At 46.1% G+C, this 13785-nt stretch overlaps 2 protein-coding genes across 5 annotated transcripts in view; one reads left to right on the top strand and one right to left on the bottom strand.

Moving 5' to 3' along the window:
• Positions 1-4872: 4872 nt before the first annotated feature.
• On the bottom strand, positions 4873-6080 carry FAHD1 (fumarylacetoacetate hydrolase domain containing 1). The gene has a single exon (XM_054589387.1). It carries the CDS (start codon positions 5820-5822, stop codon positions 5157-5159), a length of 666 nt encoding a protein of 221 aa, XP_054445362.1. The 5' UTR covers positions 5823-6080; the 3' UTR covers positions 4873-5156.
• Positions 6081-6177: 97 nt separating this feature from the next.
• Positions 6178-13785, top strand: part of HAGH (hydroxyacylglutathione hydrolase) — a 29539-nt gene continuing 21931 nt past the window's right edge. For 3 of the 4 annotated variants that reach the window (XR_008530490.1, XM_054589383.1, XM_054589382.1), the window contains exons 1-5: positions 6178-6317; positions 9349-9521; positions 10038-10102; positions 12171-12288; positions 13029-13137. Coding sequence is in view for 3 of the 4 variants with exons in the window: in XM_054589383.1 (XP_054445358.1) it covers positions 6245-6317; positions 9349-9521; positions 10038-10102; positions 12171-12288; positions 13029-13137 (538 nt within the window). In the remaining variant the exon portion in view is untranslated. Of the gene's footprint in view, positions 6318-8832; positions 8905-9348; positions 9522-10037; positions 10103-12170; positions 12289-13028; positions 13138-13785 lie in introns of all 4 variants that reach the window. The other variant, XM_054589384.1, reaches the window with a different exon arrangement.

Here is a 13785-nt window from a genome sequence, read left to right as displayed (position 1 = left end):
CAGTGATAGACTGACCAACATGATAGAGTTCCCTAAATGGAAGTAGTGAGTTGAGAGTACGGGTCTGGAGTCAGATACCTGTATTTGAATCCTGGTTCTACTTATTAACTTTGTGACCTTGGGGCAGGCTACTTTGCCTCTCTGTGTTCCACTGCCCTCATCTGTGAAAAAGAAGTATTAATATTAATAGAACCTACTTCATAGGTGACTGTGAGGATTAAATGGGTTAATAGATGTAAAGACTTAGAACAGTATATGGCTCTTAGGTACACCATAACATTAGGGCTTATTTTTTGACCCCTTCATGGTGCTACTGGAACCAATATAATAAACTTGACCCTTTAACAGTTCAGTAAATTCTGGAGAAACCTTTCTCCTAGCAACAGCATTTAGAACCCTGGCCCACCTTCTCAGAAAAGTTTCTCAGGACCCAGGTCAACTCTAATTAGACTAATGAAGATTCTAAGGTCCAAAGGTGAAATTTTTTTTCAAGGTCATACAACTAGTTAGAAATAGAGTTAAGACTAGAATCTGATTTGCAAAAACAAAACAAAACAAAACACAATACTGTGGTTAGACACAGCAAAACCTTCGAAATCAGAGAGCTTAGTAGGACTTACAACCTGTGTAACCTGGAGAAATTTAGTTAACTTCCTGACCTCAGTTTCCGTCTGTATATTAGGAATAGTAATCATTGTCTTGAGTTGGGATGGTAATTAAATGAATTAATATTAAGTTAAATTTCTAGCCCAGAGCAAGGTACCTCACTGGAGGTCAATCAGTGCTGGCTTCCCTTGTCCAAATCTTGCCCAAGGCGGTTTATCACACACAAGACTATAGGAACTTGACACCCCTCCAACACCCCTCTATAGACCCCATACCTCTCTAGGGTTTATCACAACATAATTCTGTAAGAAATTACATGTATTGGTAGTCAAAATACAACCTTATTTGGTAGTGACATTGTTTTCCATTTTTTCTCATCACACAAGTATAATTTTCTGGGCTCCTCTGGCTTTTTTGCCCTAATTGGAGTAGCTGCTCTCCCCTGTATCTGTACTGTTCAACATGAAAAGCCACTGCAGCTAGTCCAAATTGAAATGTGCTCTAAGTGTAAATGGACAACATATTTTTGAGGCCTACCCGAGGTGAAGCCTATGCAGAACACTTGCTATATTTTCACACTAAAAAGAAAATGCAAGGCTTACTGCAGATAAAAACAGAATTAATTTCTGAGTCATAACATTTCTTAGTTTCTGTAACCTATAAAAATTTTAAATTCAATTGTCTCAAAGAGGTCAACCTCTCCATCTAAAAACAAAGAAAATATTGAAACTAATGTTACCAGCTCTGTTAGCAGTCATTTTACCCTCAGATATACTTTTCAAATTGAGAAATACGTTTAATATGGGAGGAAAGGCTGTGTAAGTCAACTTTAATACTGAAAGTTTTTCCTTGTCCATCAAAATGTTTTTGTAACTCAGGACCAAATTGCAAATGACCATTTATCTAAACTTTTCAGAAGGCCCTGGAGTCCTTCAGCCTCTAGGTTGTCAAGGTGCCTACTTTGAAGGGGACCGAGGCGTCATTGTTCTATGTACAATCGTATGTACAATGTTTCTTTCATCTTTTATATTCTTCAATATACCTATTTTTCATATTATATGGCTGTACACTTTCTGGATAGACCTCGTATATGCACCTATTCCTCAGCTTCCATAAGTGTCAGAGAATTACCTGGGGAAGATGGCGGGAGGAGTGGGCAGAGTAGATTCTGGTAATGACCTCCCCTTGGACTGAAGCTGAGCCAGCTTTGAGACCTTTTTCTTTTCTTTTTATTTCTTCCTTCCTTCCTTTCTTTCTAAGATTTTGTTCATTTATTTTTAGAAAGAGGGGAAGGGAGGGAGGAAAAGAGGGAAACATCGATGTGTGAGAGAACCATCAATCAGTTGCCTTTTGTATACTCACAACTAGGGACCTGGCCCGCAACTCAGGCAATGTGCCCTGACCGGGAATTGTACCAGCAACCTTTTAGTTTGTGGGACGACGCCCAACCAACCAAGCTTCACCAGTCAGGGTTTATTCTTTTAATTTATTCCATGCCCTTTCTGCCTTCTTTTCACCTTTTTTCTCTTGAGAGCACTGTCAGCAAGTTATCTAACAAAATCCCTACCTTAGGCTCTGCCTCTGGAGGGTATATATGACCAAAGACACAGCCAATAAAAGTGATGATGAAAGATCTATATTCACTGATCTGGAGTTCTTGGTGTAGTAAATGAACGTAGAATATTCATTTTTTTAAAATAAAAGCCCACTGAAAAGTTTTTAGAAGTCCAGAAGAACAGATGTGAAGCCATGTATTCTGTATGGATGAATATATGATGGAATAATGTTCTTAAGTGTGGTAATGGTACTGTGGCTATATAGAAGAAATGTCCTTGTTCTTAGGCTATGCATGCTGAAAGATAGAGTGTTTCTGCAACTCCCAATTTTCCTGTGAATACACACACACACACATACACACATATACACACACACACACATATACACACACACACACATATATATATATATAGGGTGAGGCAAAAGTAGGTTTGCAGTTGTTTACATGGAAAATAATACATTAATAAATAATAAACAAGAATAAACTCCATTCTGGGTACTCACCACTATAAACCGACTTTTGCCCATCGTGTGTGTGTGCGCACATGTGTGTGTGTGTGTGGTGAAGGGTATATGGAGTTTGTTGTATTATTCTTTCAACTTTTTAGTAAGTTTAAATTTATTCAAAACAAAAAGTTAGGGGGCAAATGTACCTTCTAGGTGCTAGGATTAATGTGTTTTAACAACACCAGGATTTGTGGGAATTAGTGATTCTTCCATTTTTTATTCTTGCAGCCAAGGACGTTGTTTGCCACACCTGAAATGTTGTCAGCTGTTTGTGACAAAGCTTGTGAACCACTGTTGTGAACATTGACCTTAGGGGCACCATACACTCTCTGGATGCTGATTTGTGCCACCCAAGGGAGCTATATACCTTTACCTTGCTTTCAAGTCTGTCAGTTTGGTAGACTTGTCTCAGCTGAAATCTTTTACCTGCTATGTGAACTAATACACTTTCAATACGAGTATACCCTTGATTCAACTCTTCCACTTATGGGAACCTAGCCAAAGGAAGTAACAGTGAGCTGATTCTACTAGCCAATAATTAGAAACAATCTCAATGACCAAAAATAAAGGACTGACTTCACAATCTTATGCAGTCACTGAAAATAGTACTGTACAAACGTGCAGACTAACATAGTCACAATATATGGTGAAAAAACTAGGTTATAAAGCTGTATGAGCAAATCATGTGCTAAACATTACATTCATATTTGGAAGAATGTACATCAAATGCTTAACTTAGGCTGTCTCTGGGTAGATGAAATTTTGAGTTTTTTTGTTTTTTGCTTATCCATATTTTTTAACTCTTCTGCAATAAACATGTATTACTTAAGCAATTAAAAAAACGACTAAAAGATAAAAAAATTAAGATATCAACATTTGATAAATACAATTATGGGAGTGCTTCATAGTAAATTAAACTTAAATATGGGGGATGCATAATACCTAAACCTTTGTGACTTTTTATATGTTTACACAAAAGATACAGCCTACATTGTGATCAAGACTTCAGGTTCCAGTCTTGGAATATTTGGGTTACATCTTGGCTCTAGAGAGCCTGGCTGGCTAGCCTCTAAATGTACATCTTCATCTGTATAATAGGGATGGTAGTAACACCAACCTCACAGCTTTGTTGAGGGTTAAATAATACATGGAAAACTGTTTGGCACAGTATCTAGCAGTACTAAGGGTTTAATGTTAGCTGTTCTTATGAAACAAAGCTTTCAAGGGCCAGCAAATGTCTCCTGTTTACACTAACAGTAGGAGTCCCTGCCTAAGCCTAAAGGACTCCATCCAGCAGCTTGAGAACTCTGCATGTTCCCTAGACTTTATTTTAAAAATAATTCTCACCCAAGGATATGTTCACTGAATTTAGAGAGAGAGGAGGGAGGGGTAGGGGGGAGAGAGAGAAATATCAATCAGTTGCCTCCTGTACACATCCCGACAGGGGATGGAACCCTAAACCTATGTATGTGCCCTGACTGGGGACTGAATCTGCAATGGGATGAGGCACCAACCAAGTGAACAACCTGGCCTGGACGTGCCTAATCTTTTTTTATAGAGGAAAGAGGATGAAAGCAAAAGTAGCACTCCCAGGTCGTTCAACTTCCCTAAAGCCTCCTTATTTCTGGTCAGGAGGAAGAGATACTGATTAACTCTGTTAATAAAGCACAGTGCTCACCAGGCCAAAGGTTAGTGACCACAGTCTGAAGTACCTTAATAAGGAAATATCCCTCCTAGCCACTGTTGGGGCAGGGGCAGGGAAGCACACTTTTAGGCCACACAAAATACAGCATATTTATTTGGAAATAATAGTTTCAATATTATCTCTTAAATTCAGAATCTATGAGCCAGGGTACAAACGAGTGAGGTCATCATTCATTGTTAACTTATCAAATAAAATTTTAAATTAACTGATTATGTGGAGTAGTGTTTTTCCACATTTCATAAGAATCACTTGGAGTACTAGAGATTAATTCTGCTAATAATACAGTGGGTGTGGTATAGACTAGTAATTTGCAAATATCTTTTTACAAATACCTCCAGATGCTTACCATGAAAAAGGAAATATGGGCACACTGATTTGAAACATGTTTTTCAACTTCCTTTTCATATTTCAGTTCTTGGACTACTGATCCCAGAATGACTCACTGAAAAAGTCTTATCCAGTTCAATTTTAGAAAAGGAAAGTAAGTCTTCTGAACATTTGGTTTGATAAATTCTCCTCGTTGGAGACATCACATTTTATTGTTTGTTTCCTAGAAGACAGACAGGCACTCTTTTCTCCTTTCCATTTCTAACCCAGCTCTTCTAGGTCATGTTTTTCTTGGAGTTTCCATCTTTCCTGAGTTGAGGCACAGCAATCCAATCAAGTCATCTTTAAAAATTGGTTTCTTATTAAAGGATTGTCACTTTTAATAACCTTGGCTCCTTTCTGTCCGGCTCCCTTCTCTTCTGAAACTTAAGAAGTTAGGATGTTTTGTATAGACTCAATATTCTGGCCTTTCCACCTTAAATCTCATACTGACGACCCCGTCTATGCCAGCTTGGATCTCATCGTTTATTTTAACAGGGCCAACTCCTTTCGGCGTCCCTGTCAGGATAATATCTCCTTCTTCCAAGGCCATTATCCTAGAAACGTAGCTGATGATGTAGGGGATGGTAAAGATCATGGCGGATGTCTCACCTTCCTGCCGGAGCTCGCCATTGACCTTGAGCCAAAGCTTCAGGTTGTGAGGGTCGGGGACCTTCTCTTTGGGTACGAAAGCGCTGACAGGGCAGGAGGTTGTGAAGCTCTTTGCCAGAGTCCAGGGCAGCCCCTTCTTCTTACACTCGTCCTGCACGTCCCTTGCGGTCATATCCAGACACAGGGCATAACCGGCCACGTAGTCCATGGCCCCGGCCTCCGGAACGGCGCAGCAGCTCTTGCCCATCACCACGCCCAGCTCGAGCTCGTGGTGCACATTCTGGCTATAAGCGGGCATGAGGATAGGCGAGCCCTCGGGGGCATAGGCGGTGGACGGCTTCAGGAAGAGCACGGGCTCGCTGGGCACCGCGCTCTGCATCTCCCTGGCGTGGTCCGCGTAGTTCCTACCCACACACACGATGTTCTTCCCCCACTCCCAGAAGCGAGACAGCGGCCTGGAAGCCGCCATAGCCCTAGCCAAGAGCCCCTAGAGTCACGTGGATTCGGCCGGAGCAGGTCCCCTGACGCCTACGGCTACCCCAAGAGGACGAACTATCTTAGAGCGCAATCCCGACCGTAACCGCTCGCTGTGCTTGTGCTCCTTCTGGTGCACCGGAGTCGCGGCGCTCGGCCTCCTGGGAACCGCTGTCTAGTGGCAACCCCTGGGCCTCTGGGCGTTGGGACGCCTGGCAGGTCCCGCGAAAGAGGCGGAGGCTCTAGGGTTGTTCTCAGGCTCCATCTACTCCCTTACTTCCAGCCGGCGGGGGCGGGGCGGGCGGCACAGGGGCACGGGTTTGGACGCGCGCGCTGATTGGTCGGGAGGTGGGCGGGGGAGGCTGGCCTGTGCGGCCCGCCGACGCCTCGCAGAGCCGCCCGTCCGCCTCCCGTGTCATGGTGCTGGCCGCGCTTCTCGGTTCTCGGAGTCTCACCGCACTAGGAGTCGCCTGCGCTCGCCGCGGCTTGGGTAAGTCTGCCGATTCCGGCCGGAGCTGGGGCAGAGCTAACAGCGGCAGGGGCCTGGGAGCGAGGACCGGCTCGGTGCTTGGGTTCTGCCGGATGTCGTAGCCGGGGAGAGGCAGTTAGGCCAGTCGCGCTCCCTGAGACGTTCCAGAAGCGCTGGCAGCCCGAAGCCGGGCGTTGAGCGGCAGGGAGTCACCGGAGCGCCGTGACTGATACTGATTTTTATCGACGAAGGATATTTAACCCTCGCTGACGGCGGCGGGCAGGCCGGTAGTTGTCGAGAAAGGCTGCACAGCAGTTGGGTTAGATTTTGAGACGGCTGAGGGTGGGGTAACTGGTCAGCTGGGTTTGCTGAAGGATTTGTGCTAGGTAAGGAAGGAGACGTGTTCCCCGGCGCTCGGACCGGCCTCCCTGCTGTTACCTGGCAGCCTTCGTCTTCCTTGACGCTGGGTGGTGCGGGGGTTTCTCACATAATTCCATCGTCCCCACCCCACAGACTCCGTGTTTCTAATGACCTGGGGTGATGTGAAACTGCTTATAGCCCGAGGAATGCTGTGTATATTCTCCACAAATTAAATCACATCTTTTCATCTCAAGCTTTGGCTGACAAGAAGAACCTGAAGGACGGACTCTAAAGTGATGTTAAAGGGGAGAACCCTGGAGTGGAGCAATGCTTGGATTTCAACAAGACTGGGTCCTGTGATCTGTGGAACCCTGGCGCTCCCTAGCTGTCTTTTCATAAGTGCCTTTAAAATGAGAGGCGTTGGGTACACTGGCCTCCCGAGAGCTTGCTCTTCCTGCTGTCAGATTAAAGTCTAACCTTTTTTTTTTTTTAAAGATTTTATTTATTTATTTTTAGAGAGAGGGAAAGGTAGGGAAAAAGAGGGAGAGAAACGTCAATGCGTAGTTGCCTCAAGTGCACCCCCTACTGGGGACCTGGCCCGCAACTCAGGCATGTGCCCTGCACTGCAAACCAAACCAGCAACCCTTCTGTTAGCAGGCCGGCACTCAGTACAGTGAGCCGCACCAGCCAGGGCTAGAGTCTAACCTCTTGCTTTGTTGGAATATTTTGGCATTTATTTTGGGAATCTCCTTTTCTTTATTTCCTGATATTTTATCTGGCTGATATGGCAATAGGGGCATAGGTTAACCCCAGCCTCTGGGACCTGATTACAGCTAAATGGTGGAAGGGCACTACATACGTCGATTTAACAAGCAGTGAAGCCACCCTTGGCCATTTTCAAAAACCACTGAAAGTAGTCAAGGTTCTCGGGTGGGTAAAGTGTCACCATTACTAAGGAAAGAGCCTGATGTTATTTTTTTTCCCCATTTAAGGAAATTTGTCAAAGTGTCAGAGCTGAGTCTTCGTGTCAGAAGTCAGACAGACAGTGTAAGTGGGACTGTAGGGAATTGCCAGGAGTGCAGCTGTCTCAAATGGCCAGTGCCATGCAGAAGAACTGGCCCCATTCAAAAGAAGCCAGACAAAGCCTGTCTCAGTACTTGGCCCAGACCATATGCCGTAGGTCTGTGCCCTCTGGTTACACAAAAGATTACATTTGCAAACCAGTGAGCTGGGAGTATTTCTCAGACTGTGGTAGTCTAGGCGATACAATTTTTGGAAAAGGAATAAGGTTTCTGGTGGTGATTGCACCAGATGAATTCTTTCCTTAGAGATAATGGCATCTTCTCCAGGTTCCCAAGCACGACTTGTGAATAATGTTTCCTTCACTTGGGCAGTGTAGATAATGTCCTATGGGAAATACGTAAACGGGGCCCCTTTTGAGTTAGATGCTTCCAGACATGGAGTTCTGTTTTTATCCTTCTGCTCTCCTCCAACGCCCATCCCCAATACACATGCTGCTCTGTATAGTATAGCTATCAGGCTCCGAGAAGCCTGAGGCTCAGGGAAGGTGGAACACCACAGACTTAATCCTACAAAAATGTTTGTTCTGCTGTGTATTACTAGAGGGGCCTGGAAAATGCCCAGCTGGTTGTCAAAGGAAAGGATATCTGTGTGGGATCATTAAAGCTGCAGTTCAGGCATTTTCTCTGACCATGACATATAAGGTTGAATCTGCTTTTTGATGGCCCCTGTTTGTCTGTCAGTCAGTCAGTGGGTGCTCCCTGCTTTCCAGATCCCATTAAGGACAGATCCTCATCCCAGCACCTACCTCAGAATTTCATGGCTGCCTTCTGTCACCTTTTGCTGTGCATTTTTAATCCCTTTTATGCTAAGACTTAAAGTATTTTGGGGGCCTCTGTGAATTTTTAGATTGAATAATAGGAGTTTCATTGTTGAAAATAGTCTGGCACCTGCCTGCCGGCTGGAAGATGCTTTTGCCCTTCAGTCACTCCTGGCCATCCTGGCAGAGTCCTTTGGCTCAGTTGGATGGTGATTCTGTATCCTGCACACCCAAATCTGGAACAGTTTTAGCCAACTCTCCATCTCTCAGGCCCTGGTGATTTTGTGCATTATCCAACTTTCTAGTTCCTGCTATATTATTTTCTTTTCTGGCCAGAGGCTTAAGAAGAGCTGTGAGTAACTACAGGTGACTCAAGCTGTGTTAGCTGGTAAGGAAGCAGTGTGTGCTGTGAGTAAGAAACAGCCTAGCTTGGCACTTTTATTTTGGGTTCTTCTTTTCATGGTCTTCTCTGAGTCAGGTGTGAACAACCAGCTTACAATAATCATGTATGCCAATTGTTTGAATCACAGCCACAGGCTGGTCTTTCTATCCCTTTAGAGCTCTTGAAAAAGAAAATAAGGATCATAAATCTGAAAGAGCTGATTTCCTTGAATATGAACATGAATCATTTTCTAGATTTTCCTTACTGATGTGGTTAAATGAGACCACCTCTTCTCTATCAAAGAAATGTAAAAAAACCCTGCACAGTGAGCCTCGTGCTTGGATGTTTGCTACGTGTCAGTCCAGAATGTCATAGGATGTCCCTACTGCTGGGCCATTGAGGGCTTGTTTTGAGTCTATGCCTGATGTGACCTCATTTGGACACTGACCAAAACTGTGCTCTGTCTTCAGGTCCAGCCCTGCTGGGAATCCTCTATCACACAGATTTGAGGAAGAGCTTGGCTGTGGAACAGGGTGCCATGAAGGTTGAGGTACTGCCAGCCCTGACCGACAACTACATGTACCTGATCATTGATGATGACACCAAGGAGGCCGCCATTGTGGACCCAGTGCAGCCTCAGAAGGTGGGAGGTGTGTCCCCACCAACAATTCTTTATCCCCTGATGGATTTGGTAACTGTGGTGTTCTTGCCACTTGGCTGAAGCTAACTCTTAGTTAATGAATTAGTTTTTAACAGACAGTTTAACTAGTGCCCAGCCAGTGTTATCATGGCAAAGGGCCAATGAAAGGGGTGGGGGTGACCAGAGGCTTTGGCAGAAAGATAAAGGAAAGGTCTTGTCTGCAAAGTCCCTGGGCAAAGAAGCAGAAGCTGTCCTTGCACTATCCACTCTTCCTTCGGGCTTTTGTCCAGAGGGGCTAGGAGAGGTCACGGGGGTTACTGAGCTGCCAAGTGGATTAAAAGAGATAAAGGCCACTTTCATCCGGCTCTACTGAAGTTAGGCTGAGTTGGCAGGGTCGGGACAGGACCTGACCATTCCTGGCACACCCTAGGTTCTGCTGGGCACCCCCACCTTGCAGGCTGGTGAGCCAGCTCTGGGAGTGTGATGGTGGCCCCTGTCCTGCCTCACGTGTGGTTACAGGTTGTAGAAACGGTGAAAAAGCATGGTGTGAAGCTGACTACAGTGCTCACCACCCACCACCATTGGTAAGTGCTCCTATCCAGAGGCTGAGTTCCCTCCAGGGCAGCAGAGCTGATTGGGTCTGATAGCTCCGAGCCAGGCACACCCTGAGGGTGGGGTGGGGTGGGGTTCTCACAGGCTGTCCGGGCCCTCCTGCAGCTGGCAGCCTGGATCACTTGTGCCCCACAGCTGTGCCACTGTGCAGCTGAGGGTCTGCTTCCTGTGGGACTCTGAAAAGGCTTCAGGCGTCAGCTTCCATGCTGCTGCCCCATTCCCGTGGTCTTCCAGCCCTAGCCCCTTGGCCCTTAGATGGGTTCTAGTAACTCAGGGGCTTCATGGGAAGACGCTTGTGCTGTGGGTCCTTCTGCAGCGAGAGGACCCCCAGCAGTGCCTTTAAAAGCACTTGGGTTTGTGTGATGGGATGTTGGCCTCAATGTTAGGGAAGAAACTAGGCTAGACATTGGTGTTTTTAAAAATCAACAACCATATTTGGAAAGGTTGTAGGGGTTTTTTTGTTTTGTTTTTTCTTTTAATTAATAAAAAGGCTAAATGATGAAAAAGCACTCGAATTTGGGTTTAGGACTAGAGTTATCTGTCCAAGGTCCTTTTTTTGGATTTTTTGAAACTTTTGAGGCTCTTCAGAGCTTAAAAAAAAAAAAGTTTATTTGGCTCTGAACTTTCTTTTCCCAATAACTGCTTGAGGGCAGCTAATGCCTTTGAATGAACCTGTCCCTGTAGCATCACTGTAATTCAGGCTGCAGGAGCTCAACTTCACTGGCCTCTTTTTCCCAGTAATAAAATGAGGCCTTGCCCTTAGCAGCACAGCTCAGGTGGCTAAGTGTTGTCCTGCAAAGCAAAAGGTCACCACCTCAATTCCTGGTCAGGGCACCTGCCTGGCTTCCAGGCATGGTCCCCAGTTGGTGCATGTACGAGAGACAGCTGACTGATGTTTCTCTGACACATCAATGTTTCTCTCCTTCTCTTTCTCCCTCCCTTCACCTTTCTACAAAAATAAGTAAATAAAATCTAAAAAATACAAATAAATAAAATGAGGACTTTCACCTGGAGTGTTAAATGGATGTGGTTTGGCCAGCATTTGTTATATGGTAGAAACATCTGGGTTTACATAACTAAGTTGCTGAGTCTCTGGGATGTCAGGTGCTAATTTCTGAAGGGGCAGGGTCTACAGCCCTGTCCTTGGCCTGAACTGCTTAGCACAGCCACCCTTTCTTTTGAGAAATTTGCCTGCTCTGTGCTTCAGGCCTCTTGGGCCTCCATGTGGGTGCAGGAAGCCTCCTCCTCCCCCAGGTTTACACAGTTTGCTTCTCTCTCCCACATTAAGACACCCCTATAACAGATGTCACTTTTCTGGAGGATTTTCTCAGTACCTTAAGTTTTCACTAGAACATAAATCCTAAACAAGGCCCTAAACTAGCTTTAGGGTATTGTCTGTGCCTCCCTCCCACTTATGGGTGGTGGTGGTGAGCGGGCTGAGGGGCTGGCCCTGGCTGGTGTGTAACAGCCCTCTGAGCGGAGGGAGGCAGGGGCCGGCCTTCTTTGATCTCGGGCCCTGCTGTTTCTGGGCCTATCAGAAGAGTCCATAAGTGAATGTGTAATGGGGAGCAGGGGTTCCCTTGTGACCAGAAAGCCCTGGCCTTGTCCTGGAATGGCAGGTGTTGGTGCATCCTTACCCTGCCCTATAACTGGCCCCACAAAGTCAGGGAATGGAGCTCTTCTCCTGACCCCCTTTCTGAAGTGCTGCCGAGGCAGAGCCACCAAAACACCTAGCATAGGAACAGGATGCCTAAGGACATTCTTTTCAGTGGAGCCAGTTTCCTGTGTTGGGAGATTCATTTTTATTTCTAAGAAACACAGCTAGGCAAATAAAAATTCTGTCTGGTGGTGAATACATAATACTTTATAGATGATGTATTATCTATATAGAATTGTACATCTGAAACCTATATAATTTTATTAACCAATGTCACCCCCAGTAAGTTCAATAAAAAGGGAAAAAATTCTGTTTGGTCAGGGTTTACAAGCAAGCAAACCCCCGTCATATCAGCAGCACTCCTAGGTCTTTTCGACTTCCAGGGACCATGCTGGCGGGAATGAGAAGCTGGTCAAGCTGGAGCCTGGATTGAAGGTGTATGGGGGCGATGACCGGATCGGGGCCCTGACTCACAAGGTCACACAACTGTCCACACTGCAGGTGAGGAATGAACCCCAACAGAAAGGGATGCCAAGCCCTAGAGCCTAGTGTGGGCATCCCCTCCATTACCCCAGGGACACGTAAAGGCTTGGGCTCTGGAGATAGCCTGACCTGTGGATGGGGGCGGGCCTTTTGGGGCTGCCTGGGCCTGGACAGACCCCTGTGTTGAGAGCATTACAAGCAAATCAGTGTGCAATTGGTGACGCGATAAGGGAAGAAGCTGTAGGGTACCACTTAGAGATAATTGGAGAAATTTAAATATAGGCCCTGCGTAGGATCATATTCTCGTGCTGATGCTAAGTTTCTTGGATGTGATGATAGCGAGGTTATGGAGGAGGATGTTCTTTTCTTAGTAGATGTAGCTGGAGTATTTAGGGGCAATTTGTCAGGACGTGTGTGACTTGAAATGCATGTGTGTGGAGAGAGCGCCTACTGCGGATGGAACTGTCAGCATTTGGTGATTCAGGTAAAGGTCATACAGATGTTCATCTTTATTTCAGTTTTTTGTATTTTTGATGTAAAGGGGTGCGGGGAGGAAGACAGAAGAAAAAAAGAAAAAAAGGCCATGCTCCTTAGTAGCAAAACTGTCTTTTCTAGCAAGACTCCTGGTTCAGATTTGGCCCGATTTTGAGGGAGAAAACAAAATAAACCCCTTTAGTTTTGTACAGCCAGGTTCTAAAGTGGTCCCTGCCCCTGGAGGCGTACTCAAGGACTGAGTCCCAGCACATGCTTTGTTTCAGGTGGGGTCTCTCAACATCAAGTGCCTCTCTACACCGTGTCACACTTCTGGACACATCTGCTACTTTGTGAGCAAGCCCGGCAGTGCTGAGCCCCCTGCAGTGTTTACAGGTGAGGATTCAGGTGTGTGTGCTGGAGGTTGGGCATTCTTTGCAAAGACCTTGGCACAGAGGAAGAGAAGCAGAGCATTTCCTGCCTAAAACTACACAGGACTGAATTAGGAAGACCACAGCCATAGGGGTAAAGTCTGGGGCTTAGCTTCAGACACACCGGGGCATGGGCAGGCCGGGTGGATGTAGAGGAGAGTGGCACCTCCTGGTGGGGCTGGTCTTGTGCTTCCCTCTAACCACTGTCAGGTGCTCTGGGAACAAGCCTTTCCTTGAGACACTGCCTGGTGGGGATGCAGCCCCAGCCCCCACTACCTCCGTCAGCTGCCAGGTGGGCAGTGAGTCTCTGACCTGCCTCATGTGGGGCTGATGCCTTTCAGTGTACTCACATTGCCCTTCCCTCCATGGGCTGGGAGCTGGGTTTGGCAAAGTCAGTAGCCAGCCCCCGGTCGTGGTCTCCTACACAAAGCAACCCTGAAAGCGGCCTGCCTGGCAGCCCAGACAAGCTCAGATGGTGCTGGATGAGTTCGGGTAATGGCTACAGTCTGCAGTGGCTGTGACCCTGGGTAAGGTTTGTGAAGCACGGCCCAGCACTGGGCTGTGTGAGCAGCACTCAGTCAGGGCAAGCAGGCCTTTCCAGCAATTAGAGGTG

The sequence above is a fragment of the Pteronotus mesoamericanus genome, unplaced genomic scaffold (assembly GCF_021234165.1).
Source record: "Pteronotus mesoamericanus isolate MK-2021 breed Mesoamerican mustached bat unplaced genomic scaffold, CSHL_Meso_final scaffold_167, whole genome shotgun sequence".
In the NCBI taxonomy this organism is placed as follows: domain Eukaryota; kingdom Metazoa; phylum Chordata; class Mammalia; order Chiroptera; family Mormoopidae; genus Pteronotus; species Pteronotus mesoamericanus.
This window is presented reverse-complemented; position numbering and strand designations above follow the sequence as displayed.